The 19,160-nt window shown below is 34.0% G+C and overlaps 1 protein-coding gene across 1 annotated transcript in view; it reads right to left on the reverse strand.

The window, feature by feature from the left end:
• The window catches only part of LOC139521690 (splicing factor Cactin-like), a 33,033-nt gene that overhangs the window by 12,608 nt on the left and 1,265 nt on the right, over window positions 1-19,160 (reverse strand). The window contains exons 2-3 of the mRNA XM_071315225.1: window positions 1,756-2,085; window positions 985-1,108 (exon numbers count right to left, since the gene is read on the reverse strand). Coding sequence (XP_071171326.1) covers window positions 985-1,108; window positions 1,756-2,085 — 454 coding nt within the window. The remainder of the gene's footprint in view (window positions 1-984; window positions 1,109-1,755; window positions 2,086-19,160) is intronic.

Genomic DNA, 19,160 nt, shown 5'->3' on the forward strand with positions numbered 1-19,160 from the left:
GCTGAGCCGGGTAAATACAAATATGAAACGAGATTTTTGATGAATTGTTTATACATGTAGTATAGAAGACTATAGTTATGACGTTTCATGCATGCATGTGATATGAGAACACTGAAAGTCGAAACTCATTTGACCTATTAGTATCCCCCCGAAAATATATCCTGAACCGTACATACCGCATCCCGACGATACGCTGCCAAAGAAAAGTATATGTCATCGACTTTGTTTTCCAGAAAATGGTCCGAGAGGGTACTAAATTATATTGAATATGTGAATATGCTATGAATTCCCAACGTTCTTAGTGTTGATTATGCATGATGATTATGTGTTTTGAATTGATATGTTCTTTTTATCATAAGGGTCTGGATAGAGGGGTATTCATTTTTGAATATTTATTTGTGTTACCAATATTTTTTATTCTTTATATTTAAGCACCTCATCTTTCTCTAATCCTTTTTTTTTTTTTACCTTTTATTCTGCAGTATGTGTCCATTATTCTGTCATTCCGTAAACCCCAATACAATCAGACCCTCTTTTATGGACACGTATTTTAAATCTAATTATAACAGTTGTAAAAAATATGATATGTTCATTATCATTTCTACTGCCTTAGTGGAACGTCCTCTCGAGCGGCTCGCTATATATATATATTTTATATATTAGCAACCTTTACGACGGACACAAAAACGGCGACGTCATAATACAGTTACGGCACTATAGCGGCGCCGGGAGCGATGCGTATAAACAATAGTGTGATTTCCCTTTAAATTGAAAATCTGTTTTTTTTTACATTATTTTGGTCTAAAAATAAAGATATAAAGGAAAAAACTTGGTTTGTTTGAAGTGCATTCAATCAGGATGAACTTTCTCTTTTCATTTTCTGTCTATTTAATTATTATTATTTTTTTAAACACAGAGATAAATAATAACAACCGGTAGACTTCAAGTCTTTTATATCTTTTTACTATACAAAGTTATAAATACCAAATAGTCTTTATCCCATCCCATTTGTTCTTTCTTCTTTCTTTCCTTAGCATCTTTTTTTGCCATTCTCCTTGCCCTTTTCTCTTCTGGTGTTTCATACGTCTTCATCAATTCTTTCTGCCTCCTACAAGAGAACAGTTGGTAATACATGTTACGATGTATAAAAAAGAATAGAAAAACAAATTTAAAATGTCCTTTATCATAATATCATTAATACAATGTCTTTTAAAAATCTATAAAAACTTATATCTGTTCATCTTTAAAACGTCTAATAATGAGAGCTTATAATCATCCACACTTAAGAAATAGAAAATTTTAAAATAAATCTGTCACTCCAATTATAATTTTGTGATTGATATTGATAAATCATATGCTTAGTAATCTGAGAACAGGTGAAAATAATTTTACGTGTAATCAAACTTTATATATATAGTTAATCATTTCTGTTCAAAGGGAAATAACTCAATCACTTAAGTACCACTTTAGGTTTCTGAAAAGGACTACAAGTTGTCTACAACCAAACAGTGAGAAAAGCTTAAACATATGCGTTTTAGTAGGTTATAAAATTTTATGTACAGGTGTATGATACAAATACTAATATGGTTCATAAAATTACATGTATATGGAGACATGCTATCAAATGACCATCAAAGCAGTTGGCTGTGACTTTAATGTTTTAAATTCTAACCAATATCTGAATGGGGTTGTCTCATTCCTATACCAAGTTCTATAAAGATTCTAGTTTTAATGTAGTACATGTATGTACTGTACCTTCTTTCTTCTTTTGATAATTCAATGTTCTGAAATTTTGTCTTCTCCCTTTGTTTAAATCTTTCATCATCTGAACTACCAGCATCAGAGCTAGCTGATGAATCCCTGTACTGATTTTTATGAGATTTAGACTTTTCTTCATGTCTTCTAGGTGACCTTGATTCATATCTCTGACTCTTGTTACGTTTTGGTGATCTTGACCTCGACCTATATCTCTCATTTCGTTTTGGTGATCTTGATCTTGACCTATATCTCTCTTTTAGTTTTGGTGACCGTGACCTTGAATCAGCTGAATCAGAACCATCAGAATCTTCAGACTCAGAGTCTACCCTATAACAAAATAAAATATCTTTGTAGATAAAAAATGTATATAACTGTTTGCAATGAAATCTGAAAACATTAATTACACTGCTGAGGGTTTCCATCATTGTCAAATTTTCCAAACTTTCCCAGTCTTTTCCTGTATTAACTCTATTTATACTAACTACTTGGCATTTTCTTAATTTGTCCTAAAATGTAAAAAGAATTACTATCCATCAGTTAATGAATTGTCTTATGACTACATTCTGTTATATTATTCTTGATTTAAATAGCCTTAGGCGCTGTGAAATTATTCTGAATGAGACAACTATCCATAAAGACCAAAGGACAAAGATGTGAGCAATTACAGGTCAAACATACAGCCTTCAAGAAACAGAAAAAACCCATACCTTAAAATAACCTACATGAAAGACCCCAGAATGAAAAATGTCAGACTTGGGAAGGAATTGGCAAGTCACAACTGGAAATTTCAAAATTTTGGGCTTGAACTTGGTTTCCATAACCGGAGATCTTACATCAACATTTTCTACATGTAAGTTAATTTTGATAGTAAAGCTACATGTATCTCCTTTATCTAAATTTAGATACATGAACACATGATGAAAGAGTATTACTTTTGATTTTAATATTCTCTAAATAAGATACATTTTGATTTAAATGTAGACAAACTTTATCTAATGTCTGCTTCCCGTGTATAGTAGATACATGTACTTTACCAGTTATTATCAGTTGAGCTGGGGAAATACTTCTTAAACTCATTCAGACATCCCAAGTTTGATCCTGCAAATGTTATTTTCTGGTAAAGACTTACACTCATCGCCCATTACATTTTCCAGCCAACTAAATAACTCATAGCGGTAAGAGATGAAATCACTTCCAACACATGTTGAGCAAACAGATATTTGGAAAATTATAATTTAATAAGATGCCTCCATCATACAGGAATCAAGATTTTGAATTTACTGAACATACCTCCCTCAATCATACAGGAATCAAGATTTTGAACTTACTGAACATACCTCCCTCAATCATACAGGAATCAAGTACTGAACATACCTCCCTCAATCATACAGGAATCAAGATTTTGAACTTACTGAACATACCTCCCTCAATCATACAGGAATCAAGATTTCAACCATTTCATACTTACCAAAGATAAATTATTTCCATACTTATACCCAGCTGTAAAGAATGATGATTATGAAAGTGCTAGAAACTTTCAATAGAGCAGGGATACAGGCGTGCCTTTTATCTGGTAAATGACATCATAAAGGCATGCACAATTCGCTTTTTCAGAATCTAAAGGACTTTGGGTATTTTCATTGTTCGCACACCAAAATGAAAATAACGTTATGTCATTGGATTGATTTCCATTTTTGTGAATGTTCAAAACCAATTATAACGTTTTAGTGTACGCTTTTTGAAAATATTACCCAGAATGCATTAGATTGACAAACTTTTCCGGTACAAGACATTATTCCAGAAATGATGTATCTGTGTACACTTCCTGTAACCAGGCATCTTATAACTGTATAAGGATTAATGGAGATGTGTCCAACCATCAAAAATCATCCGAAACCCATCACCAAGTCAAGGTTTGGTTTACGGGAAGTCTGTTGGAGAAAGTACTTAGAGAGAACCACTGGGCTTACATGTATAGCTATAGGCGGAAACAGACAAATGAAGAAATACATGTATTCTATTCATCTTATTCTTTTTCTACCATATAGTGACCGCCTTCAACAAATTGAAGATTATGTCACAGGAGGAAACTTACAACTTGTAAGGCAAATTGAAAAATGTACAAATTTTAAAAATTAAAAAAAATAAAAAAATATAAAAAAAAATAAAAATGTTTTTTATAATAAAGTAAGATGTTATAATTGAGTTAATATTGATGCTTTGAAATTGAAGATTTGAAAGAGTCCACTGAAGTGCAATTTACAATGTTATCCGGTAGTTTGTTCCAGTCACTAATAGTTCTTGGAAAATAGGATTTTTTTCTGTACTGTGTTTTGCAGGATGGAATTAAGAAACTGTTCAAATTAGAATGTCTTGTTTGTCTTTTTTGTGGGATTACATGTAATTTATTGTTTTTAGTTATTGCAACCTTTTCGTGTTCAATTTTGTAAAGCATTACCAATCCGGAGTCTTTTCTTCTGTCAGAGAGACTGTGCCATTCAAGATGTTGTAACATGTTACCAACGCTTGAGGTGTTTCTGTATTTGTTGGTAACAAAGCATGCAGTCCTCCTCTGAACTTTTTCAATGCTATCTATGTCTTGTTGTAAGTATGGATCCCAAACAGAGCAAGCATGCTCTAGTGATGGTCTTACTAGGGACTTATATGCTTGCTCTTTAATGGATGTTGAACTTATGTTCAGGTTCCTCCTTAAAAAACCTAATATGCTATTAGCTTTCTTGCATATATGTTGTTTATATGCACATAAATGTGATTGTTTTTTATTTCTTGTGACTGAAATCACATTACCGTACACTTATCTGGGTGGAATGCCATTTTCCACGTAGTTTCCCACGATGCCAGTTTGTCAAGATCTTTTTGTAATGTTGATGCATCGGAATTTGATTTTATTGCCAAATAAACTATTGTGCTGTTTGCAAATAAACGACTGTAGATGTTAGACCAGTTGGAATGTCATTAATATAGTACGAGAAGAGACTTGGTCTAAGCACTGACCCCTGTGGAACTCCTGACTCAACTGCAACAAACTTAGATTTTCCCCCCTCTAGCAATGGTCTAGAACTACTGCCTGTTTACGATTGCTAAGAAAATTTTTATCCAGTAATTTAATTCCCCCTGTATCCCCTAATGGTGAAGCTTATTAGTTAGAAAAGAATGTGAAACTTTATCGAATGCTTTAGAAAAATCCATGACCAAAATATCTGCTATTCTATTAGTTGTGTTTTGCAGGATCGACCTGCAAAATCCATGCTGTCGGGGATATAAAATGTTGTGATTATCTGCATGTTTCATGATGTGTTTAACTACGATGTGTTCTAAAAGTTTGAAACAAATACATGTGAGTGATATAGGGCGGTAGTTTTCAGGGTTATAATTTTTGCCTTTTTTGTATACAGGAGAGACATGGGCAGTTTTTCAGTCATCTGGAACAACACCTGTTTTAACTGACTCTATAAAAAATCTAAAAAATCCGGGAATGCATCACTTCCTAAAAAATACAAAATGTTTAAACACCAGGTGCAGGAAAGTATATGAAAATCATACTGGGAATACCTTGAAAGCATCATATAATATTATTACTACAAGATGAAACAAATTTTGGCACTATGAAAAAATTTGGGACCTACATTAAACATAAAAAAAATTGTTATAGTGGAATTACATGTACTGAAATTAAACAAGATGGCAAACTCCTAACTGATCCACTACAAAAAGCTGGGGCACTTAACGCACAATTCCAGTCTGTATTTACACCAGCATCTAATATTTCCCATACAGAATTTTTCAGTGTAACGTGCCACAAAATACTCCTTTTCCACCCATAATCATAATCAAAGAGCTGAATAGCTCTGAGGGGAAAGACAGCCCTTGTTTCAATTTTATTTTTTTTAATTTTTTTTTTAAAATTTTATTTTGGGGGGGGTTCTTTTGATAGTCTTCATATAAAGAAATAAAGAATGAAAAAAAAAGAACAACTAGAACATGCAGAAAGATTGACAATACTGAAATCAATTGTTGTTTAATGTTAAATTTCGTTTCCTTAGTTTAGGATTCAATTTGGACCATGGAAGAGATCTGCATCTTCTAAATCTAAACATTCGATTAAAGTTGATAGTAAATTATATAAAATTCAACTGAATTCTGTCATTTAAAAACACCTACAATATCTTTTGAAATCTTAATTGTGTACCACTGAATTGCAGGCTAGGGCCATTTTCCATTTTTTGTGACAGTACTCTAAGATTTTTTATTATTTTCTTAAGAAAGTTAGGACTGAAAAATCTATTCAGTTTTAAATTTCCATTGATAAAGTTCCCAGTTACAACTTTCATCACAGGGATACAGGTACTGATAAAAACAATATGATCCTACATTTTGAAATATTTGTAAATTTCATGAATATATATACAAGATATAGGTTCAAACTACAAAATGCAACATTCTTAATTTAATTTTTTTTTTTACCATTACAACGATTATGTTGGTACACAAAATTGAGTTTTAATGGAAGACTATTAATCATATACTAAATGTCACATTTTAAGTGTTCAGATACATTAACTTTCATTTTAGTGGATAATTACTCATCAATTAAAGTGCTCCTGAATTGGACAAAGATTCTCAAAACAGAATTTTAAGGTAAAAATGAATAAAGTTGTTTCTCTCCCCAATCTCATGTATCCCCACGGTCTTTGTTTACTTTGAAAGTGTTGACCTACAAATTATTGCATGTTTGAATCATCAACAGCAAACATATTTATGTTTAAATTTAACAAATACCAATTTTTAATTAGTGCACGAACTCTGAGAATGATTTAAATAACCAATGAAGGATAACCCTGCTTCTGCGTAGTGTGGCATTCCCACAATGACGTCACTATTAAATATATAATAATGTAGGTTGGATATATTTAGAACATCTCGTCATACTGATTTTTCCGGGTTATAAAAGAAACGTAAATAGTGTAAAGGAGAGCTCAAGATACAATAATTTCACGAGAAACAGAAGGGAAATGTGTAAAAAAGTGTTTAAAGTCAATCTATTCATGTGTGTGTCTCCTTTTCATCAATCCCAGTAAGATTTGTTAGGTTTTTTTTCCACACTATCTAAACAAAATGAATGATGTGAGGGGATGTCACTCTGGTCAACCCCTTTACGGCTTGAAGCTGTCTTTAAAGGTATACAAAAACCTTTACATAACTTAAATCCCAACAAAGCAGTAGAACCAGATGAAATTAAACCAAGATTTTTAAAAGAACTTTCACATGAAATTGCACCAATACTTACCATTATCTTTGAGACGGAATGCTAGTCAATTTGTTCCAAGTCCGATTTATTTCAAGCCAGTTCATTCCAGATTTGGGCAATTCGTACCAAGTCAATGGTCAATTCGTTCCAACTGATTTAGTTCATTATTAATCAGACTTAACAATTTGTTCCAACTTTTTTATAATGCATATAGTGGAGGGGCAAACATGACAATTTTAGAAATTTAAATTACCAAAATACCTCATGGAATTTTAATGTTTTAAATTGTCTATCTATTATTCAGCTTCCAAAAAATTTTGTTGTAAATATCAAATCTGGTACAAATGACGTTAAAAACAAAGGTTTATGTGTACAATATTTGATTATTTAGTCATTCAAACTCTCATATTTTGATTTATAACATACATAAACACATAAAAATAAACTTTAGAACGTATCTTGGTATGAATGATTATAAAGACAATCAATGGGTACTATGTTTGGATAGCTTATTTTTAAAATTTTTTAAAAACAACATTTTTTTTTAAGTATAAGTATTTATTTACATTTTATATAAGAACAGCATTAAAAATTTTAAAAGCTTTGGTTCAACGGTTCATGAGTTAATGCACGGACAACATTTGATTGCCGCCCGCCCGACTGCCCGCCGTACATCCCCAAATCAATAACCGACATTTTTGTCACAAAAATCCGGTTAAAAATTAAAATAATAAGGCTATTTAAATGGTTAATATTGTTATGGCACCCTCAACGGAGTTGGGGTGACGTATTGTTATTCATCGATTCTTTTTTTCCTTATTCTTCTTCCACACATTTTGTCCACGCAGTTTCTTGGAATTGAGTTGACCAATGTTGATGGAAGTATACCACAATGTGCACCAGCATCTGAAGTTGTGCACCTGACTTTGGAATGGTCAAAATGGCTGCCGTTTCCATGGAAACAGCAAAAATCCGAAAATATTCAAAGTGTTCCAAACTGCACGAAACTTCACTTAAATATTAACAGGCATGGCTTGAGCTGCATTTTGATCTTGGAATTTTCAAAATGGCTACCGTTACCATGGAAACAGCTAAAATATCAAAAATTCTAACTCTGTCGTTATAAGACCCAACTGGATGAAACTTTATGAAAATATTACCCAGTATGCCAAGATGCCAAAACGATATTTGGAAACTCCAAAATGGCCGCCGTTGTCATGGAAACTGGGGACAAGTTTAACATTGACCCTATGGAAAAATGCATAAAATCAGCATTTTCTCAAAGATTATTGCACCAAAGTAAATGAAACTGTATTGATATATAACATGACATGTGGCAATGAGATGTCTGCTTTTAGAATTTTGGAATTATCTACTGTAACCATGGTTGCAGCACAAATGTTCAAAATTTCAAAAAAAATTTAAGTGCTGCAAACTGGATGAAACTTTATAGGAATAGTAACTGACATATGCAGAGTTGCATTTTGAAGTTTGAATTTCCAAAATGGCCGCCGTAACCATGGAAACAGCAAAATTGTCCAAAATTTCAAATTGCTCCAAACTTAATGAAATTTTACAAACATGATAACTTGCATGAGTAGATGCACTCTTTGACTTTTGAATTTTCAAAATGGCTGCCGCTCGCCTGGCAATGGGGGGACGAGGGTGCCATCCGTTATTGCTAGCAATTACAAATCTAGTTATTATGTCACCCGATCGACAATGTCGGGTGACATATTGCTTTTCCTCTGTTTCTTTTTCTGTATTATTATGTCACCCGATCGACAATGTCGGGTGACATATTGCTTTTCCTCTGTTTCTTTGTTATTATGTCACCCGATCGACAATGTCGGGTGACATATTGCTTTTCTTATGTTTCTTTGTTATTATGTCACCCGATCGACAATGTCGGGTGACATATTGCTTTTCTTATGTTTCTTTGTTATTATTATTATTCTTCCACCTTTTTTTGTCCGACAGGTTTTTTGGAGTAAAATGGAACCAATCTTAATGATAATTCACTATAAGGAGGAACACAAAATTTCGGGTTGCAGTAGGGTCTAAGACCATAAAAAATGGCTGCCGTTTCCATGGAAACGGAACAATTGTGAAAAATTCCAGTTTTTGGTTTTGTGAATAATTTAGAGATGCTTAAACTCAGAATCATCATATTTTATCACAATGTAGGTGCCAGCCATATATTGGTTTTGGATGATATTGGCAATCATTGGAACCACTATGTTGCCATGGAAACTACCCCAAAAATTTCAAAAATTTCAAAATGCTCCAAATTTTTTGAAACTTCATAGTAACGATGAGCAACTTTGGTAGATGCGTAATTTGGCGTTGGAATTTCCAAAATGTCTGCTGTTACCATGGAAACAGTGCATAAGTGTCAAAATGCTCTAAAAACCTCAGGGTTTGGTGAATAATTTTGGTATGCTAGAACTTGAAATCATCAAATTTTTACACAATATAGTTGTCCACTATATACAGCTTTTGAATGATTTTGACAATCATTGGAACTCTTCTGTTACCATGGATACAGGACCAAATATTTCAAAAATTTCAAAATGCTCATAAATTGATCAAACTTAATATGATTGTTAACTGGCAAGTCCGGATGATACTTTTGAAATTGGAATTTCCAAAATGGCCACCATTGCCATGGAAACTGCAAAAAAAGTCAAAAATTCTCTAAATGCTTTGAACTTAATGAAACTTGATATTATTGTTAACTGGCAAGTAAAGATGAGACTTTTGACTTCAAAATTTTCAAAATGGCTGCCGTTGCCATGGAAACAGTAGAATTTTGAAATTTTTTAGAATGCTCTCAATGTACAGAAAATTTACAGAAAGATGTATTGCCATGCATATAGGTGCATTCACTGTTAAACAATTTTGAAATGGCTGCCGCTTAGTGGCAATTGGGGGAAGGGTGACATCCGCTATTGCTTGCAATGGCAATTCTAGTTATTATTATTTTTCTTCCACCTAATTTTGTCCGGCAGTTTTTTTGGAGCCAAAGGAACCAATCTGAATGATGGTGCACTATAACAAGGAACCCTGACTTTCCAGTTGCAGTGCAACTTTGGAACTAAAAAATGGCTGCCATCACCATGGAAACAGAAAAATAGTGAAAAAATATAATTTTAGAGTTCGGCCAATTATTTGAGAATGGTTATGCTTAAAATCTTTAGATTTTGATACAATGTAGGTGCCCACTATACACTGGTTTTGGGATGATTTTGGCCATCATTGGAACTGCTATGTTGCCATGGATACTACACCAAAAATTTCCAAAATATGGAAATGCTCCAAATTTAATGAAACTTCACAGTAACGATGAGCAACATTGGTAGATGTGGAATTGGGCGTTGGAATTTCCCAAATGTCTGCCGTTTCCATGGAAACAATGCAAAAATGGTCAAAATGGTCCAAAAACACCTAAAAGTGGCATTTACTTTCTTAAAAGGGTAGGTCAAATCCATTGAAACTCTGATGGTATGTTCCCTCCCATGTACCAATGTGGTATCTGCCATTAGAAATTTGGAATGGTCTGTGTAACCATAGAAACCAGCCAAAATGTCAAAAATTTCAAAAATTTCAAAATGCTCAAAAAGTAATGAAACTTACTATGATTGTTGACCGTCAAGTCTGCATTAAACTTTTGAAGTTGGAATTTCCAAAATGGCAACTGTTGCCATGGAAACTGCGGAAATGTCAAATATTTTCATAATGCTCCAAATTTTATGAAACTTAATATTATTGTTAACTCGCATGTATAGATGAGACTTTTGACTTTGGAATTTTCAAAATGGCTGCCGTTGCCATGGAAACAGCAAAAATGTGAAATTTTCTAAAATGCTCTGAATGTACTGAAAATTTACAGAGAGATGTATTGCCATGTATATATGTGCATTTACTGTTAAACAATTTTGAAATGGCTGCCGCTTAGTGGCAATAGGGGGAAGGGTGACATCCGCTATTGCTTGCAATAGCAATTCTAGTTTTTATTATTTTTCTTCCACACATTTTTGTCCAGTCTGGAACTCTGATGTGAATGGACCCAAGAAGATGGAACTATACCATAATGTTAACCACCATATGAAGATTTGATTTTTGGGGTTGGCACTTTCAAGATGGCTGCCGTTACCATGGAAACGGAACAAATGTGAAAAAATCCAGTTTTTTGTTTTGGTGAACTGTTTGGATATGCTTTAACTCAGAATCATTATATTTTAATACAATGTAGGTGCCCACTATATACAGGTGTTGGATGATTTTGGTACTCATTGGAACTACTATGTTGCCATGGAAACAACACCAAAATTTTCAAAAATATCAAAATGCTCCAAACCTAATGAAACTTCACAGTAACAATGAGCAACATTGGCAGATGAAGCTTTTGGAGTTGGAATTTCCAAAATGGCTTTTGTTACCATGGAAACAATGCAAAAAATTTCAAAAAAATGAAACTTCTGCAAACTGGATGAAACTTTACAGAAATGGTCACTCGCATAAGCAGAGTTGACTTTTGAAGTTGGAATTTTCAAAATGGCCGCCGTAACCATGGAAACAGCAAAAATTTCAAAAATATCAAAATGCTCCAAACTCAACGAAACTTTACAAAAATGATAATTTGCATATGTAGATGCATTCTTTGACTTAACAATTTTCTAAATGGCTGCCGCTAGCCTGGCAATGGGGGGAGGGTGCCATCCGCTATTGCTTGCAATGGCAAATCTAGTTATTTTTATTTTTCTTCCACACATTTTGTCCGCGCGAGTTCTCAGAATTGAACGGACCAATGTTTATGGAACTCAACTATAATGAGGAACCCCATTTGAAGTTGTGCACCTTGCTATGGAATGGTAAAAGATGGCCGCCGTTTCCATGGAAACAGCACAAATGCGAAAAAAATCAAAGTGTTCCAAACTGGAAGAAACTCCACAGGAATGTTAACTGGCATGTGCTGATTTCCAGTTTGACTTTGGAATTTTCAAAATGGCTGCCGTTACCATGGAAACAGCTAAAATATCAAAAATTCGAACTCTTTCGTTATAACATCCAACTGGATGAAACTTTATGAAAATGTTCTCCAGTATGCCAAGGTGTCAAGACAATATTTGGATAGTTCAAAATGGCCGCCGTTGTCATGGAAACAGGGGCCAAGTTTTGCATTGACCCTATGGAAAAATGCATAAAATCAGCATTTTCTCAGAGAGTAGTGCACCAAAGTAAATGAAACTGTATTGATATATAACATGACATGTGGCAATGAGATGTACGCTTTTAGAATTTTGGAATTATCTACTGTAACCATGGTTGCAGCACAAATGTTAAAAATTTCCAAAAAAAATTAAGTACTGCAAACTGGATGAAACTTTACAAGAATAGTGACTGGCATGTGCGGAGTTGCATTTTGAAGTTGGAATTTCCAAAATGGCCGCCGTAACCATGGAAACAGCAAAATTGTCCAAAATTTCAAAATGCTCCAAACTCAATAGAAATTTTGCAAAAATGATAATTTGCAAGTGTAGATGCACTCTTTCACTTTGGAATTTCCAAAATGGCTGCCGCTCGCCTGGCAATGGGGGGACGAGGGTGCCATCCGTTATTGCTAGCAATTACAAATCTAGTTATTATTATTCTTCCACCTTTTTTTGTCCGACAGGTTTTTTGGAGTAAAATGGAACCAATCTTAATGATAATTCACTATAAGGAGGAACACAAAATTTCGGGTTGCAGTAGGGTCTAAGACCATAAAAAATGGCTGCCGTTTCCATGGAAACGGAACAATTGTGAAAAATTCCAGTTTTTGGTTTTGTGAATAATTTAGAGATGCTTAAACTCAGAATCATCATATTTTATCACAATGTAGGTGCCAGCCATATATTGGTTTTGGATGATATTGGCAATCATTGGAACCACTATGTTGCCATGGAAACTACCCCAAAAATTTCAAAAATTTCAAAATGCTCCAAATTTTTTGAAACTTCTTGGTAACGATGAGCAACATTGGTAGATGCATAATTTGGCATTGGAATTTCCAAAATGTCTGCCGTTACCATGGAAACAGTGCATAAGTGTCAAAATGCTCTAAAAACCTCAGGGTTTGGTAAATAATTTTGGTATGCTTGAACTTGAAATCATCAAATTTTTACACAATATAGTTGTCCACTAGATACAGCTTTTCAATGATTTTGACAATCATTGGAACTCTTCTGTTACCATGGATACAGGACCAAATATTTCAAAAATTTCAAAATGCTCCAAAATTGATCAAACTTAATATGATTGTTGACTGGCAAGTCTAGATGAGACTTTTGACTTTGGAATTTCCAAAATGGCCACCGTTGCCATGGAAACTGCAAAAAAGTCAAGAATTCTCAAAATGCTTTGAACTTAATGAAACTTGATATTATTGTTAACTGGCAAGTACAGATGAGACTTTTGACTTTGAAATTTTCAAAATGGCTGCCGTTGCCATGGAAACAGCAGAAATGTAATTTTTTTTTAAATGCTCTCAATGTACTGAAAATTTACAGAAAGATGTATTGCCATGCATATATGTGCATTCACTGTTTAACGATTCTGAAATGGCTGCCGCTTAGTGGCAATTGGGGGAAGGGTGACATCCGCTATTGCTTGCAATGGCAATTCTAGTTATTATTATTCTTCCAACTATTTTGTCCGCCACTTTTCTCGGAGCCAATGGAACCAATCTTAATGATAGTTAAGTATAATAGGGAACACAAAATTGCGGGTTGCAGTAGGGTCTAAGACCATAAAAAATGGCTGCCGTTTCCATGGAAACAGAACAATTGTGAAAAATTCCACTTTTTGTTTTTTTGGAATAATTTGGAGATGCTTTAACTCAGAATCATCATATTTTAATACAATGAAGGTGCCGCCCATATACTGGTTTTGGATGATTTTGGCAATCATTGGAACTACTATGTTGCCATGGATACTACACCAAAAATGTCAAAAATATGGAAATGCTCCAAATTTTTTGAAACTTCACCATAACGATGAGCAACTTTGGTAGATGTGGAATTTGGCGTTGGAATTTCCAAAATGTCTGCCGTTTCCATGGAAACAATGCAAAAAGGTCAAAATGCTCCAAAAACTTCCGGGTTTGGTGAATAACTTTGGTATGCTTGAACTTAAAATCATCAAATTTTTACACAATATAGTTGTCCACTATATACAGGTTTTGAATGATTTTGACAATCATTGGAACTACTCTGTTACCATGGATACAGGATCAAATATCTCAAAAATTTCAAAATGCTCCAAAATTGATGAAACTTAATATTATAGTTGACTGGCAAGTCTGGATGAGACTTTTGACTTTGGAATTTCCAAAATGGCCACCGTTGCCATGGAAACTGCAAAAAAGTCAACTTTCTCAAAATGCTTTGAATTTAATGAAACTTGATATTATTGTTAACTGCCAAGTACAGATGAGACTTTTGACTTTGAAATTTTCAAAATGGCTGCCGTTGCCATGGAAACAGCAGAAATGTGAATTTTTTTAAAATGCTCTGAATGTACTGAAAATTTACAGAAAGATGTATTGCCATAAATATATGCACATTTACTGTTAAACCATTTTGAAATGGCTGTCGGTTAGTGGCAATAGGGGAAGGGTGACATCCGCTATTGCTTGCAATGGCAATTCTAGTTATTATTATGTCACCCGTACGACAATGTCGGGTGACATATTGCTTTTCCTCTGTTTCTTTTTCTGTATTATTATTATTATTATACTTCCACCTATTTTGTCCGGCAGGTTTTTTGGAGTAAAATGGAACCAATCTTAATGATAGTTCACTATCAGGTGGAACAAAAAATTTCGGGGTGCAGGTGGGTCTAAGACCATAAAAAATGGCTGCCGTTTCCATGGAAACAGAATAATTGTGAAAAATTCCAGTTTTTGGTTTTGTTGAATAATTTGGAGATTCTTAAACTCAGAATCATCATATTTTGACACAATGTAGGTGCCAGCCATATACTGGTTTTGGATGATTTTGGCATTCATTGGAACTACTATGTTGCCATGGAAACTACACCAAAAATTTCAAAAATATCAAAATGCTCTAAATTTTTTGAAACTTCATGGTAACGATGAGCAACATTGGTAGATGTGGAATTTGGCGTTGGAATTTCCAAAATGTCTGCCGTTACCATGGAAACAGAGCATAAGTGTCAAAATGCTCTAAAAACTTCAGGGTTTGGTGAATAATTTTGATATGCTTGAACTTGAAATCAACAAATTTTTACACAATATAGTTATCCACTATATACAGGTTTTGATTGATTTTGACAATTATTGGAACTACTCTGTTACCATGGATACAGGATCAAATATCTCAAAAATTTCAAAATGCTCAAAAATTGATGAAAATTAATATGATAGTTGACTGGCAAGTCTGGATGAGACTTTTGACTTTGGAATTTCCAAAATGGCCACCGTTGCCATGGAAACTGCAAAAAAGTCAAAATTTCTCAAAATGCTTTAAACTTAATGAAACTTGATATTATTGTTAACTAGCAAGTACAGATGAGACTTTTGACTTTGAAATTTTCAAAATGGCTGCCGTTGCCATGGAAACGGTATCAATGTGAAATACTTTAAAATGCTCTCAGTATACTGGAAATTTACAAAAAGATGAATAGCCATGCATATTTGTGCATTTACTGCTTAACAAGTTTGAAATGGCTGCCGCTTAGTGGCAATAGGGGGAAGGGTGACATCCGCTATTGCTTGCAATGGCAATTCTAGTTATTATTATACTTCCACCTATTTTGTCCGGCATGTTTTTTGGAGTGAAATGGAACCAATCTTAATGATAGTTCACCATAAGATGGAACAAAAAATTTCGGGGTGCAGGTGGGTCTAAGACCATAAAAAATGGCTGCCGTTTCCATGGAAACAGAATAATTGTGAAAAAAACCAGTTTTTGGTTTTGGTGAATAATTTGGAGATTCTTAAACTCAGACTACTCATATTTTGATACAATGTAGGTGCCGGCCATATACTGGTTTTGGATGATTTTGGCAATCATTGGAACTACTATGTTGCCATGGAAACTGCACCAAAAATTTCAAAAACATCAAAATGCTCCAAATTTTTTTAAACTTCATGGTAACGATGAGCAACATTGGTAGATGTGGAATTTGGCGTTGGAATTTCCAAAATGTCTGCCGTTACCATGGAAACAGAGCATAAGTGTCAAATTGCTCTAAAAACTTCAGGGTTTGGTGAATAATTTTGATATGCTTGAACTTGAAATCAACAAATTTTTACACAATATAGTTATCCACTATATACAGGTTTTGATTGAATTTGACAATCATTGGAACTACTCTGTTACCATGGATACAGGATCAAATATCTCAAAAATTTCAAAATGCTCCAAAATTAATGAAACTTAATATGATAGTTCACTGGCAAATCTGGATGAGACTTTTTACTTTGGAATTTCCAAAATGGCCACCGTTGCCATGGAAACTGCTAAAAAGTCAAAATTTCTCTAAATGCTTCAAAATGAACTTAATGAAACTTGATATTATTGTTAACTGGCTAGTACAGATGAGACTTTTGACTTTGAAATTTTCAAAATGGCTGCCGTTGCCATGGAAACAGCTGAAATGTGAATTTTTTTAAAATGCTCTGAATGTACTGAAAATTTACAGAAAGATGTATTGCCATGAATATAATTATGTGCATTCACTGTTAAATCATTTTGAAATGGCTGCCGGTTAGTGGCAATAGGGGAAGGGTGACATCCGCTATTGCTTGCAATGGCAATTCTAGTTATTATTATTATTATTATTTTTCTTCCACCTAATTTTGTCCGGCAGTTTTCTTAGAGCCAAAGGAACCAATCTGAATGATGGTGTACTATAACAAGGAACCCTGACTGTCCAGTTGCAGTGCAACTTTGGAACTAAAAAATGGCTGCCATCACCATGGAAACCGAAAAATAATGGAAAATTCCAGTTTTTGGTTTTGATGAATTATTTGGAAATGCTTTGACTTTGAATCATTATATTTTGATACAATGTAGGTGCCGGGCATATACTGGTTTTGGATGATTTTGGCAATCATTGGAACTACTATGTTGCCATGGAAACTACACCAAAAATTTCAAAAATATCAAAATGCTCGAAATTTTTTGAAACTTTAGCATAACGATGAGCAACTTTGGTAGATGTGGAATTTGGCGTTGGAATTTCCAAAATGTCTGCCGTTACCATGGAAACAGTGCATAAGTGTCAAAATGCTCTAAAAACTTCAGGGTTTGGTGAATAATTTTGATATGCTTTAACTTAGAATCATTAAATTTTTATACAATAGAGTTTTCCACTATATACAGGTTTTCAATGATTTTGACAATCATTGGAACTACTATGTTACCATGGATACAGCTGCAAAAATTTCAAAAAATTCAAAATGCTTCAAACTTAATGAAACTTCACAATAATGTTGATTGTCATGTTTGGAAGCAGCAGCTGGCGTTGGAATTTCCAAAATGGCTGCCGTTGCCATGCATGGAAACATCAAAAATTTCAAAAATTTGAAAATGCTTTAAATGTTCTGAAAATTTGTAGAAACATGAATTGCCATGCATATATGTAAAATCACTGTTTAAAATTTTTGAAATGGCTGCCACTTAGTGACAATGGGGGGAAGGGTGACATCCGCTATTGCTTGCAATGGCAAATCTAGTTTTAAACTGTTCTTGAATAACTTGGAAGGAACTGACCAGTTTTTCAAAAAGTTGGAACGAACTGACCAAACAACTTGGGACGAATTTGTTGGTACGAATCGGAGTTGGAACGAATCTGACATCCAGAATCCCAGATACCTTGAGACTCCAAGATATTTTGCTGTTGTTACATGTTCTAATGAATGTACAAAGTTCAAAGATCTTTATTTTCAAATTAAGGGCCCTGACAGGACATAATGACAACAATACACAAAACATTCTGATTGTTAACACATAAACATACATGTATAATGAAGATGAAATTAAAATTTCAATTCAAATGAAGAGGTTGAGATAATATCATACTCATAGAATATATAATATCACAGCATAAAACAATTGTTATTGTTATTATTTATAAGTTATTTTAGTTCTTTCAAAGTTTCATATCTTTGATTTTTCTGCCATGCCAGAGTCCCAGCAAAAATGGTTTAATAATTTATTAATTCACCATATTAAATTGAGAATGGAAATAGTTTGCTATCAGAGACAGAGGTCAACCTAGTCCAAATAATTATGACGTCTTGAAAGGCTATTATAATTTTTTTCTTTGACGCCTTACTTCGAAGTCAATGTAAGGCGTCAAAGAAAAAATTATAATGTGTGAGTTCGTGGTCTAGTGGTTAAGACCGAAGACTACAGTGCTGAAGGTCCTGAGTTCGATTCTCACTCGGGGTGCTAAAAATATCAGTACATCAGAAGGGTAATTTTCACCCTCTCACACACTTCTCTGGTACCCAGACCAGAGTTTAAACTAGAATGGGTACTTTGGGAGCCTCGGTTGGTCAAAGTTGTCCCCTACTTTGACCTGGAGATCAATCTTCTGATATCTCTCTGGTTTGTCTGTTTCCACCGAGTGGCCCGGTGGTTCTCTCCGAGTACTTCGGCTTCCTCCACCATAATAACAGACTTCCCGGTGTCCTACACGCTCCCTTGGGCGGTGTTGGGTGGGGATTGTTCTGGTGTTTGGATAATATTGTAAAGGACACATCTCCATTAATCCTTAGCAAGGCCGTAACTACCTATGAGGCAAGGGAGGCAACTGCCTCCCTGCCCTGAATTTTCTACACCAAAAATTTTGTTTTGAAGTAATAAAATGAAATATTAACAATATGTACACGAAGAACTTGAATTTGTATTATAAACTACACACATTTACAGTTTTAACAGTGTTATAATGATACATGATATATTTGTCATTTTCCGGATTTTTTATCCGAAGTGAACCATTTCAGTATTTGTTTTAGTTTTTTTTTCGTGTGGCCATCCATCTGTTATTCAGTATTTCCTATGTCGTACGAGACCATATGAAACTTTGCTTTCGACAATTTTAAATAAAACTTAACTAA

Source organism: Mytilus edulis, chromosome 4 (genome assembly GCF_963676685.1).
Source record: "Mytilus edulis chromosome 4, xbMytEdul2.2, whole genome shotgun sequence".
NCBI lineage: Eukaryota > Metazoa > Mollusca > Bivalvia > Mytilida > Mytilidae > Mytilus > Mytilus edulis.